Genomic DNA, 12968 nt, shown 5'->3' on the forward strand with positions numbered 1-12968 from the left:
TGATATATCTGATGTATGAGAGACAAAATCTCTCCATCCTGGCTTCTAAGGAGCATTCAGATTGTACTTCCAAAACAAAATTTTTGTTCTTCTAGCAGTCCGTGCTACTTCCAATATTCTTCTCCAACACTACAACTCAAATTCACCAATTCTTTTATAGTCTTCTTTTTTTAATTGTCCAACTTTCACATACATATGAAGCTGTTGAAAATACTATGGTTTGTGTCAGGTGCACCTTAATCCTCAAACTGACATCTTTGCCTTTGAACACATTAAAGAGGTCTTGTGCAGGAGGTTTGCCTTTATAGGGTTTCCAAGGAGCAACTGGTAGGTTTGAGCTGCAAACCCGGTGGTTAGCAATCCAGTGCTTATCCTACAGTGCCACACCAAGATTCCACATAATAAGGCACATAGGGATCACAGTTATGGATACTAGCTAACTAAACATATCCTGATATTGGTTTACTGAATTTGAAGGCTTAGAACAATCATCTCATGGGACACCATGATCAATTAGCATAACATATTTCCTGAACTTTATATTCTACACTCTAGTTTGGTGATGAATGTCTGGACTCTTATAATCTTTTGAGTTACCATCTAAGATACAACTACTGGTTTCTACTCATTTTGAGCAAAAGAGAAAGAAGGAAACCAAAGACTCAAAGAAAAGACTAGTCCATAGAATTAACAGACTAAATGAACCATGGCCTCATCTATCCTGATACCAGAAAAACTGGATGGTACCTGGCTACCACTATTGATCAGCCTGATCAGGGACACAACAGGTACTTGATAAAATGGGAGAAAAATGTAGAACAAAACTCAAATTATTTTGTCTTTAAGCAAAGTTGCTATGCGGAAATACACGGAGGTTACTTGTAAATGTTGAGTTACTACTGAAGAAATAACTCAAAGGATAATTTTCAGAGCCCAACTCAATTGTTACTTGATAAACTCCTGAAGTATGAGAGACAAAATCTCTCCATCCTGGCTTCTAAGGAGCATTCTAGAATTGGGAGCTAAAGGAAGTCAGCAAGTAGCTTGATATGCTCACTTGTGGTGACCATCTGGGTCCACTCAGTGAGAGGATGTGGGGAGAGAGGGCCTAAGTTTGAACATGTTGCACTGTTACCCAATGACCCAACTCACAGGGGTTAGGGATGAAAGAAAATGGTCCGGCTGGTCTGAAGTACAGGAAGGTGTGTGGACTCCTGAGCCTATGGCTGGTACCTATTGGCCTAGCTTGAGAGACAATAGATGAGCTTCTCAGAACAGGACCAGATGAAGTAAAATATGTTTAACACCATGAGCTGGCACAAATTGGTGATATTCTGCTGACTGGGCTTTGCTTATGGCTGCAGATGCTCAAAATTTCAACCAGAATGGAAGATTCTTGGACCCAAGGAACATGCTTATCTACTCATTGTGCTGTCTTGATACCAAAATAAAATAAAATAAATAATTAGAAACCCACTGCCACTGAGTCAATTCTGACTCATAGAGATACTATATACGGTTTCAGAGGCTGAAAATCTTTACAGAAGCAGCTTGACCCAGTCAGAGAAAGAAAAATAATAGTATGATAGTTAAAGTTTTGTGTCAACTTGACTGGGCTAAGATTTCCAGTGGTTTGGCAGTTGAGATGTAATTATTCCCAAGGTAAAATCTAATACAGGCATAGTTATAACTCTCTGATGATTGGTTATGAGCAGCCAATCAACTGAAAGGATGTTTCCTTGGGGTGTAGGCTACTCCCAATATAATGATCATGAGAAAAAAAAAAACTAGCTCTCTTTTCCACTGGATCAGAATCTTACATCTGGGTCTTCCTTCTTTAAACCTGAGCCAGTGGCCTACAGTATTGTTTGTCTGCTCATCTGCCTACCAGGCCCTCCTGCCTATTTTGGTTCACCTGGTCTGGATTTAGGGCTCCTGACTCTTCATCTGCCTATTGGGTCTGCCTGCCGATCTTGGTTTACCTGGCCTAGACTTGGGACTCTCCCACCTCTACAATTGTGAGCCATTTCCTTGATATAAATGTATGTATGGGTGGTAACAGACTCAATGGCACTTTACTACAACAATTATATATATATATAAGTTCACTGGTTTTGCTTCTCTAGACAATGAAGCTTAAGACAAGTAGTAACACTAGACACAGTGTGAAACAGCAGCAGAGAAACGGTGGCAGCAGACGGGCAGGAAACCAGAATGAGACAGCACAGTGGGCTTCCCAGTCTAGATCAAGAAAGCTTAGCACCATCAGGTTGAGGCTTTCTAGCAGAAAGCCTCATAGCTTTGTATCACTTTCCACGCAAGGCAGAGGTCAAACCTAGAGGCTGAGGGCCAGAGAGAAAGACCTGAATGTGGTATGATTTGAGAAGAGGCTGTTCTGATCCAAGAACTGTATCTGAGCATTTGATAATCTGAACCTTACTTCCCTATTTGAAAAGAATTTTTAATTTATATGAGACCAAATGGTTACCATTTACCCTACAACAAAGATGAGAAGATTGAAGAGAAAGGGGAGGTCAGGAAAAATAGATTAATGGAAATGGAACAACCAGAATGGAAATAATGAGCATGTTGATACATTGTGAAAAATATAACCAATGTCACTGTAAAACATGTATAGGAATTGTCCAATGGGATCATGATTTTCTATGTAAACAGAAAAAAAAAAATGCAATGAAATATTATGACTTTAAAAAGAGAGGGAATTAAAAAGAAACTAGGTTCAGAGACATTCAATAATTCATTCAAGGTCATACAAGAGGTATTATTATGACATTTTGTGTTATTCAAATGAGGCTCATATAGCTGGAAGCAGCCTGAAGAAGATCAAGTTTACATCTGCTTGACAATATTACACATTTTTGCCCTCAGTAGGTGCTTACTTCACCAGCCGCTCCTCAGAAACCTTATACAAAGTCACTATGAGATGGAACTGACTCAACGGCACTCAACAATAACTACTCTTAGTAGGAATACCTATACTATAGGCTCCAAATTCACAGGCATGCATCTATCTCAGTCCTTCCTGGGCAGCGGCTGAGCTGACCCACACTGCCTTTGCTCACCCACCTATGTCTCAAGACCAACCTCTTTAGGAGCGTCAGTTTGGATGAAATCTTCATAAATTTTCTTTGCCTTCTCTGCCATCTTGACAGGGGATTTGGTCTTCTTGTAATCCTCACAGGCAATCCAGAACTCCAGGTTTTCCTCACTGAACTCAGACTTCAGGAAATTTTTGAAGCTGGCAAGTCCATCTATAGACAAACAAATAAAACTGCATGAGGAAATGCATGTATGTTCACACATAATTATTTATCCAACACTATATTCCCTTGTAGCGTAATGGTTACGAATTGAGCTGCCTACCTCAAGGTCGGCAGTTCAAAACTACCAGTTGTTCCGTGGGAGAAAGATGAGGCTTTCTGCTCCCATAAAGATTTGCAGCCTCCGAAACCCTGTGCAGGGTCACTATGAGCCTCCATAATACTTAACAACAACAACAACAACAAAATATTCCCTTTTGGGATGTCCACCTGAGTTAATTTATGATTGTACCATTTTGTATTGGAATTTCTTCTGTGAAGCAAAAACAGTCCCAAAATGAAGGATCTTCAGGTGTTATAGGAACAGCGGATGCTATTAAATCATTAAAGGGCGGAATCTGAACTGCCTTTGGGTAGGTTTAGCATCATATTGAGATGAAACATCCTGATGTTTAGATCCATCTTGTTTCCCGATACCGACTGCAACAAAATGATGTTCATCTGTTTTACTTTCCTCAAACATCCATTCTTTTTCTTCCTTCCCATCCAGGAATAAACAAGTTTCTCTGTAAACTTGGCCTATATGCAGGTTAATGGGGATATATCAAATTCAAGTCATTGTAATTCAAATCCTAGTCCAACACCAATGTCTTTTATGAAACTTTCTTTCAAAGCCCAATTCCTATAAAACATGTCTAGCTGAGTCTATTCATCCTTAAAGCTTTTTATAACTTTGGTAAATTTTCTTCTCATAATATGGAAGAAATCTTAGATTGAACTGTGACCTGGAAAGGTAGTCTTCATTATATGGATTCCAACTTGTAGCTCAGGTTCAGAAGCAAGTACCGCATAGTCCCCTTGATGAGAGATGTTAAAGTTGAAATTGGGATAAGGATTCAATGAATTCTTTGCAAGAACTGGTTTTCCTTTTGCAGTTCTTTGCAAATGAATATTATTCCAAGGGCTATTAAATTTCTCTGCAACCAATTTCCTTATCGTCAGACGACCAGCCACGGCTGCTTTAGCGTCTTGGGCAAAGATGAACTGGCCAATGCCCTCCTTCTCCTCGGGCTGGATCGATCACAGCGCCACCAGCCACTCGGCTCTGCTTGGCAGTCAAGTGCCTATTCCTTCTATCTTCTTTTGGTGCTTTCTAGATCATTCAATCTTTTGCCCATAGTATCCTTCAATATTACAAGTCGAAGCTTGAATTTTTCTTCAACATTTTCAGCTTGAGAAATGCTAAGTGTGTTCTTCCCTCTTGCTTTTCTAACTCCAGGTCTTTGCACATTTCATTGTAATACGTGACTCTGTCTTCTTGAGCCGCCTTTTGAAATTTTCTGTTCAGCTCATTTACCTCCTCATTTCTTTAATTTTCTGTAGCATCTCTATACTGGAGAGCAAGTTCAGAGTCTCTTCTGACATCCATTTTTGTCTTTTTCTTCTTTCTTGGTTTCTTAATGGCCTTTTGCTTTCTTCCTGTATGATGTTGATGTTATCCCACAACTTTTCTGGTATTCGGTCATTAGTGTCTACTGCATCAAACCTGTGTTTAAGATTATCTCTAAGTTCAGTGGGATATGTTTAAGGTCATATTTTTACTATTGTGGACATGTTTTAATTTTCTTCAGCTTCAGCCTGAACTTGCATATGAGCAATTGATCATCTGTTCCACAGTCTGCTCCTGCCTTATTTTAGCTGATGAGATGGAGTTTTTCTACAGTCAATTTCATTTCTGTGTGTTCCATCTGGTGAGTTACACATATTTAGTTGCTCTTTATGTTTTTTTTAAAAAAGGTATTTGCAATGAAGTCATTGGTCGTGCAAAATTCTATCATGTGATCTCCAGCATCATTTCTGTCACCAAGGCTTATCCTTCCTCTTTGTTTCCAGTCTTTGCATTCCAATTGCCAGTAATTATCAATACATCTTGATTGCATGTTTGCTCAATTTCAAATTGAAGTTATTAATAGAATTCTTCAAATACATCATCATTGGCTTTAGTGTTCGGTGTGTAAATTTGACTAATAGTTTTATTAACTGATTTTCCTCGTAGGCATGTGGATAATATCCTTTCACTGACAACAATATAAGTAAAGATAGAATGTGAAATGTTCTTTTTGATGATGAACACAATATCATTCCCCTTCAATTTGTCATTCTTGGCATAGTAAATCATGTGATTGTCAGATTCAAAATGGTCATTTCAGCTCACTAATACTAGTCCATTTCAGCTCACTAATGCCTAGGATATCAATGTTTATGTGTTGTTCCCTTTCATTTTTGGCAACTTCCAATTTTCCTATATTTGTACTTTGTACATTCCATGTTACAGTTATTAATGAATGTTTACAACTGTTTCTCCTCATTTTGAGTTATGCCCCATCAGCAACTGAAGGCCCTGAAAGTTTTACTTAACGTCAGCTCTACTTTGATGAGGCAGCTCTTGCCCAGCTGTATTTTGAATGCCTTCCAACCTGAGAGGCTCATTTTCCAGCACTATTTCTGATAATATTCTGGTGCTCTTCATCATGTTTCAATATTAAATACTCTGGTGCTATCTGACAGTGTTCCATTGCTATTCACAAGGGTTTCAGTGACTAAATATTCAGAAGTAGTCCATCTTTCCTTCTCTTTAGCCTGTCTTAGTCAGGAAGTTCAGCTGAAATCTGTCTACCATGGATGTCTCTGCTAGTATTTAAAATACCAGTTGCATAGCTTCCAGAATCACAACACGCAAGCCACCACAGTACAATACATTGATAGATGAAGGGTGGTACCAATATATGTCAGGATAAGCATTGGACTGCTGGTCAATGGTTGGTAGTTCAAATTCCTTGGAAATTCTATACAGGGTCACTATGTATGTAAATCAACTTGATGACACTTAACAATAACAACTTATTAATATTGATCATTGTGACTTATCATCCTATTTTTTTCCTGCTTTCTACAGATAGTTTTTGAGGAAATAGTATGTTTCAAAAGGCGGTTTGGCAACATAGAGTTACACGTTTGGCTGCTAATCACAAGGTCATCAGTTCAAATCCATCAGCTGCTCCATGGGAAAAGCTGAGCCTTTCTCCTCCTGTAGAGATTCACAGTCTTGTAAACCTTTCCTGGGGTCACTGTGAGTCAGAAATGACTCTGTAGCACGTAACTACTATCACTGAAGTTAAGATGGTAAATACAGTACATCTGGTTCCTGCTCTAATGAAAGTTACAGACTCTTGGGGAAGCAGAAAGAAAATAAAGAAATGAAAAGCACATTGATACACCAGTCCAGGTTTCTTCTAACTTTCCCGCCCTGAGAGAGAGAGTTCTGAACTTCATTAGTTCTGCATAGGGAACGTTTCCATGTTCCCAATTCATTTTCTTTGACCTGATTTCCATCTATTTCTTTTTCTCTTGGATATTTCTCCAGACTCTGCTTTATACTCTAAATTTTCATTCAGTGGACCTATTTTATACAACAGGCACACAATTTTTATGATGATCAAACCAGAGATATATGGCTTCCCTTCCCTTTTCTTTTTCAATTTACCTTATGTACATTTTTACTCTCTCTACGTACTTCAGAATCTGTTTAACCCAGTTCATGCTAAAGAAACGTAATGGCTTATGTGATCATTACCATGCTTTAGAATAACCAGATATTTCAGAATACAATACAAGGCATTATGCATTTCTTTTTGTTCAACACCTAAAAATAGATCTGGGAGCAATGGTAGGTATAACACTTTTCTCTTGAAACTTGGCTAATGACTTAAAAACCATTTGAAAACTTGTAGCTGGATAAAACTAGGTATATTTTCCCTCTCTCTCTGACCTCCTTTCCAATTATATAAAGTAAAAGAGTATTTTAAAATATACCTCTAATTAGAGGTGGGCTATATAGAAAAGTCATATCGTTATCTTAGTTTCATTAAGGTAACCAAAAAAAAAAAAAAAATGTCCAATCAGAACTCTGAGTTTCCGGGGGATCTGCCAGGCCAGCCCAATTCAAGGTACTGCAGGGTATTAAATCTGAAGGGTTTTTGCCTGTGAATAACTTCAATCTTGTTGTTAAGTTCCGACTTCGGTTCTTCAGTTCCGACTCATAGTGACCCTATAAAAGGTTTCTGAGGAGCAGCTGGTGGGATTGAACTGCCGACCTTGTCCTTCAAAGTCCTGTGCTGATCCTACAGTACCACACCAGGAGTCCAGACCTCCAGTCTAGAGGAGCTTAATTCTATCTTGTTCCTAGGTGTAAGTGTTCAGATACCAATTTTTCTTGAGTACCTCATGCAGCTCTGTATGTCGTCAACTAGGTTTGAGGGCCACTTCCCCCAGCTGGTCCTTGCAGGAGCATTCCTGAAGGAACATCTCATACTCTGAGAGCCTCAAACTGTAAACTTTCCTATCTGCAATAGTCCTTTCTCTGCTTTCCGTAGATGCAGCTTACCTATGTGGTACATTGCTGTGGTTGTGGGGGAGATTCCTTTGTTCTCTGGGCTTTATAAAAGGTCACCACCAAGGACAGAACTTTGGAAACTCATAATATCATGGTATTTATGATTTACCTCATCTGGGTGATTTATGCTTACTTTTAAGACTTAATAAAGAGTCTATGTAATATTTACACTTTGAAGATTTAGGTCTCTTTTTCTCCCCTATATCAGAAGTCAGCTCAGAAGATTATAGTGACTGTGTTTTGGGATTCCAAAAGTAATCTTAATCGATTTTCTCTAAGGACACAAGATGATCATGTGGGTTTACGATAAAATAGTTTTAAGGAAAAGTCAGGAAAGTTACATCAAGGAATTTTTTTTTCCCCTATCATGACAACATACCTACTCATTCACTTAAAGTAGCAAGGGCTGTCCCTTACTCCATCCACACTTCAATCCTGATCTTGCCCTTTCAGAATTATTTTTGTTCCCAATATTCAAAGGGTGTGATTTTAAAGAGGAATATGATTTGAGTTGCTCAAAGATGGCAAAACTGCCATTTTGAAGGGATGTAAATTGAAGACTGAAGAATTCTTCAGGGAAGGGTTAGAGAGATGGAAACACTACCTTCAGAAGTTTATAGACCTAGATGGGGGATATGCTGAGAGATAAGAGCTTTACATTTTGGTATCTTTATTAAAGTTCTCTATGATTTTGTTGTAGTACTTTTTTACTTACCCACATACATCCAATATTATTGGTCATAATTTAGTGACAAAGAAATTTATACAAAGGGCAAAAGATGAAGTAAGACCTAGTGCCTCTCTGTCTCAACTAAAACTTTCATTGTTTTTGTTTTGTTTTGTTTTTAAACAACGGGTGTCTGATAGTCTTTGTCAAATGGAAAAATTCCCAGGCACTTTCTAGCTGCCAGGAAATGACAGCAGAAATAAAGTCTGATGGAGCTTCCAGGTCTAAGGCTGTGGAGAAAAAAAATGACCTCACAAAATGGGTCTGAATAACTTCATTCTTGTTAGCCTCGGGTCCTGACACCTATCAGACACTCTGAATCATCCATTCTGCATCTCTGTCTCTGAAACTGTGAAAATCCCAATCCTCCCAAACACTGCCATTCAGCATGTGAAGACATACACGTGCCAGGACTTCACAACATTTACCATGCATCCAAAAAGGAGCTATGAAAAGAACTTTGCAGCACAATGAATCTGTTTCCTGGGTACTGCTTTCAGCATTCTCGTTGGATTCCACATGACCACTTCAAAACTTTATGTGCTTTAAACCCAGGCTCCAGTGTCATCTAATGGCTTCAGGCTCCATCTGTGTAGAAGATGTTTAAAGCTCCTCTAATCAAGGAGCTCTGGTAGCGTAGTGGTTACGAACCAGGCTGTGAACCACAAGGTCAGCAGTTCGAAACTACCAGCTGTTCCATGGGAGAAAGATGAGGCTTTCTGCTCCCGTAAAGATTTACAGCCTCGGAACCCCTGTACAGGGTCACTATGAGTTGGAACCGACTCCACGGCCATAACCACCACCACCACCAATCACATATGGCTTTTGGGTATTGTCTATTGGTTCCATTACTGGGACTTTCAAACAACCACTCCACACTTAGCTTCTGGTTCAGTCCTTAGAGACTCTCTGTTGAGTTTCTATCACCCCTGAAGGATGTTCTTTTGGGTCAAAAGACTCCAGGCATCATCTCTATCCTGCAGGTACATGTATGTCTTCCTTGCCCTATCACCATTCTCTCTGTCCACACCACATCCCAGAAGAGCCCCTAGCACATATCCCTGCTGAGTCTTCACACAGCCTCAGAATATCTCTCAACACATATCGTTAGGCATCTACTATTTAGGAAGCAGATGCAGCCCCCCTGTGTCTCTGGTCTTTGACTCATGTTTCATTCCCACAGTTGGTTTTAGTGAATGATGTTGCTTTTGATATCCATGTAAAATAGAGTTGGCAGTCCTACCTAAGAACAAAATGAAACCACCTGCAAAATCACTTTGACAAATAAAAAGGAGTATAGACAAATCCAAGTCAGTTCTGGCACAAAGGAAAAATACTGTGTGCTGGCGTACTTTAAAGATATTGCACATTCAGTTCCAGACCATTGCAATAAAGTGAATATCTCAATAAAGCATATCACCCATATTTTTTGGCTTTTCAGTAATATAAAAGTTATGTTTACTCTATCTGGCAGTCTATTAAGTACACAATAGCCTTTTGAAAAAGTCTGAAATGTTATGAGAATTACCAAAATGTGACACAGATATGAAGTATACACATGATGGTGGAAAAATGGACCAAACTAGATTTGAGTCCTGATGTGGCACTGTCATATAAGCACTGGACTGCTAACCACAGGTTGGAAGTTCAAACCCATCAGCTACACTTGGAAACCCTGTACAGGGTCGCTATGAGTTGGCATAAAAACAACAAAAATAGTCTTGCTTTATGTAAGGTTCCTACAAATATTCAATTGTAAAACTACATAATATCTGAAAAATCCCATAAAGCATAACACAATAAAATAAGATATGCCTATTCTATCCTGGTGTGACACTGTGGGTTAATATGTCAGACTGCAAAGTCATTTGAACTGCAAGGTCGATGGTTCAAGCTCACTAGCTGCTCCTTGGAAACCCTATACAGGGTCGCTATGGGTGGCAATTGGCTCGATGACACTTAACAACAACATCCTATTATATCAGATTAGCACAAATGGCTTCTCCTAGGGGAGAAAACAAAGTGAAATTCTATTGATAGTTGATAAATAACGAAACATAGCTTATTGGGTCAAAGCATGGACTCTAGAGTCAAGATTGCCTGGGGGTGAATCCTGGTCCCCTACCATAATGCCGTCACTTGGGCAAGGTAGGAAGACTCTGTGAGTCCTCGTTGCCTCTTTTTTAAATGGAACCGCAATAATGAAATAATCCAAGTTAAATTCTTATCAAGGTGCTGAATATAACAATACCTTAATAAATGGTTGTTCTTATCATTATTATGTCAAATTTCAAATTAAATTGAAAGCAGAACTCAAATGCTACCTCATATGTGAGGTAGTCTGTAGCTACTAACATCCATCACACCTTCTGTTCTTTTCTGTGGTTGTTTGCTTACCTAGCTGACTTTCTGAGTTAAAAAATAAAACAAAATAAAGACTACAGCATCCATTTCTGGCAAGTTTCCAGCCTGTAAGTCCCAACAATCCATGAAACAATTCCTTAAACAAAATCTTGATCCTATTTGTCCTGTTTCGCTGGATAGCCCTGACTGATACAGCATAGAAGGGAGTTGATGTGCCTTCATAACAGACTCTAATTCAGTGGATGATTAAAATGTGGAAAGTGAGAACAGATGAAAGGAACTGAGATCATATCATCTAAAAAAGGGTGAGTAGAATCTTGATTGTCTTATTTTGTAGAGGTTTGGTGTCAGTTGATTTTATTTCCACTCAAGAGAAATTAAAAACATGGATTTAGGAATGCTTGGGGAATTACATCAACTGTCAATGTCCTACGTCAGCATAAGAGAATGCCAAATGTTCCTTATACATCAACAAATATACTGTGCCTCAAGGTTGAATGGTCTAATTTATCCAAACAGACCAGAAAGGATTGTACAATTTTAAATGTGCATATTTCTCAAACGTGTAAACATGCATCTTTCCTAATTATCTGTTTTTCATTGATCACAGACAATGTAAGATATTTTCCATTAGTTTTGTTGTTGTTGTTGTTAAGTGCCGTTGAGTTGATTGTGACCCACAGCAATCCTGTATAGGGTTTCCAAGGAGCAGCTGGTGAGTTTGAACCACTGACCTTGCAGTTCAAATGACTTTGCAGTCTGACGCATTAGCCCACAGCGCCACACCAGAACTCAACCATTAGTTTTAGCAGATATCAGTTCAGAAGAACTAGGTTGCCAAAGTTTGGCTTAAAGTCTTTTTGGAGAAACAAGTCAATGGTGATGGGGGAGAATTACTGGATGTACCTATAATTCTAAAATTCCTTATGTAGGAATAGATAATAGATAAACACAGAAATGAAGAGAGCAGAGACAGAGAGTAAGAGAGAGAATAAAATAGAATAGAGTTAGAAAGCTGGAGATACAAAGAGGAAGAGAGAGACAGAGATGGGGAAGGACAGAGAAATAGAGACAGAAAGAGGAAGACGTTGTCTGACTTGTGACTTCTAAGAGCCAGCTTTGCCCTTTTTGACGAATGAGTCTCCTTTGTTTCTGTATCCTTAGCATAAACTTTCTTTTTCACTTGACCTACTTTAAATGGCTAGATGCGTCCCCCACAAGGAATATATTTTGACTAGGGTAATTATTGCTTTGGAGAAATTAATTGTCCATGTCTTGAGAAGCTTAATTACATAAGAGGATAATTATGTGGAACTTATCATATACATGTATGTATATTATATACATGTTACTATTGTGGGTTCTGACTCATAGGGAATCTGTATAGGGTTTCCAAGGAGTGGATGGTGAGTTTGCATCACTGACCTTGCAGTTTGTAGTCCAGTGCTTTTCCTACAGTACCATGCCAGGACTCCATATATATGTGCAGTCCATAGATATACAATCATATATGAGAGTGCCAGGACTCTATAAGATAAGCATTGAACTGAGAACCATAAAGTTGGTGGTTTGAGCCCAACAGCTACTCCTTGGGAAAAAGATGAGGCTTTCAGTTCCAGCAAAGATTTACAGCCTTGAAAACCCAAGAGAGGGAGGCTGTAAGTCAAAACCAACTCGATGGAATGTAACAAAATCAACAACAGTAATCACACACACACACACACACACATATGTATATACATATACACACACATATATATCTATATATATATGCTCACCATATATATACCCACCATATATTGTTGTTGTTAAGTGCCGTTGAGTCGGTTCTGACCCATAGTGACCCTGTATAGGGTTTCCGAGGCTGTAAATCTTTACAGGAGTAGAAAGCCTCATCTTTCTACCGCGGAGTGTCTGGTAGTTTCGAACTGCCTACCTTAAGGTTCACAGCCCGATTAGTAACCACTATGCTACCAGAACTCCTTCCCAATATATATATATATCCATGTGCCGTGGAGTCGGTTCCGACTCATAGCGACCCTACACAGGATTTCCGAGGCTGTAAATCTTTACGGGAGCAGATTGCCTCATCTTTCTCCCGCGGAACAGCTGGTAGTTTCGAACTGCATGGAGCTCTGGTAGC

At 39.0% G+C, this 12968-nt stretch overlaps 1 protein-coding gene and 1 pseudogene across 1 annotated transcript in view; both read right to left on the minus strand.

Annotated features, from left to right (window-relative positions):
* RGS5 (regulator of G-protein signaling 5) overlaps positions 1–12968 on the minus strand; it is a 70470-nt gene that overhangs the window by 3213 nt on the left and 54289 nt on the right. The window contains exon 4 of the mRNA XM_006873430.1: positions 3106–3272. Coding sequence (XP_006873492.1) covers positions 3106–3272 — 167 coding nt within the window. The remainder of the gene's footprint in view (positions 1–3105; positions 3273–12968) is intronic.
* Positions 3557–8476, minus strand: LOC102817072 (annotated as a pseudogene).

This window comes from Chrysochloris asiatica, unplaced genomic scaffold (genome assembly GCF_000296735.1).
Source record: "Chrysochloris asiatica unplaced genomic scaffold, ChrAsi1.0 scaffold00241, whole genome shotgun sequence".
NCBI lineage: Eukaryota > Metazoa > Chordata > Mammalia > Afrosoricida > Chrysochloridae > Chrysochloris > Chrysochloris asiatica.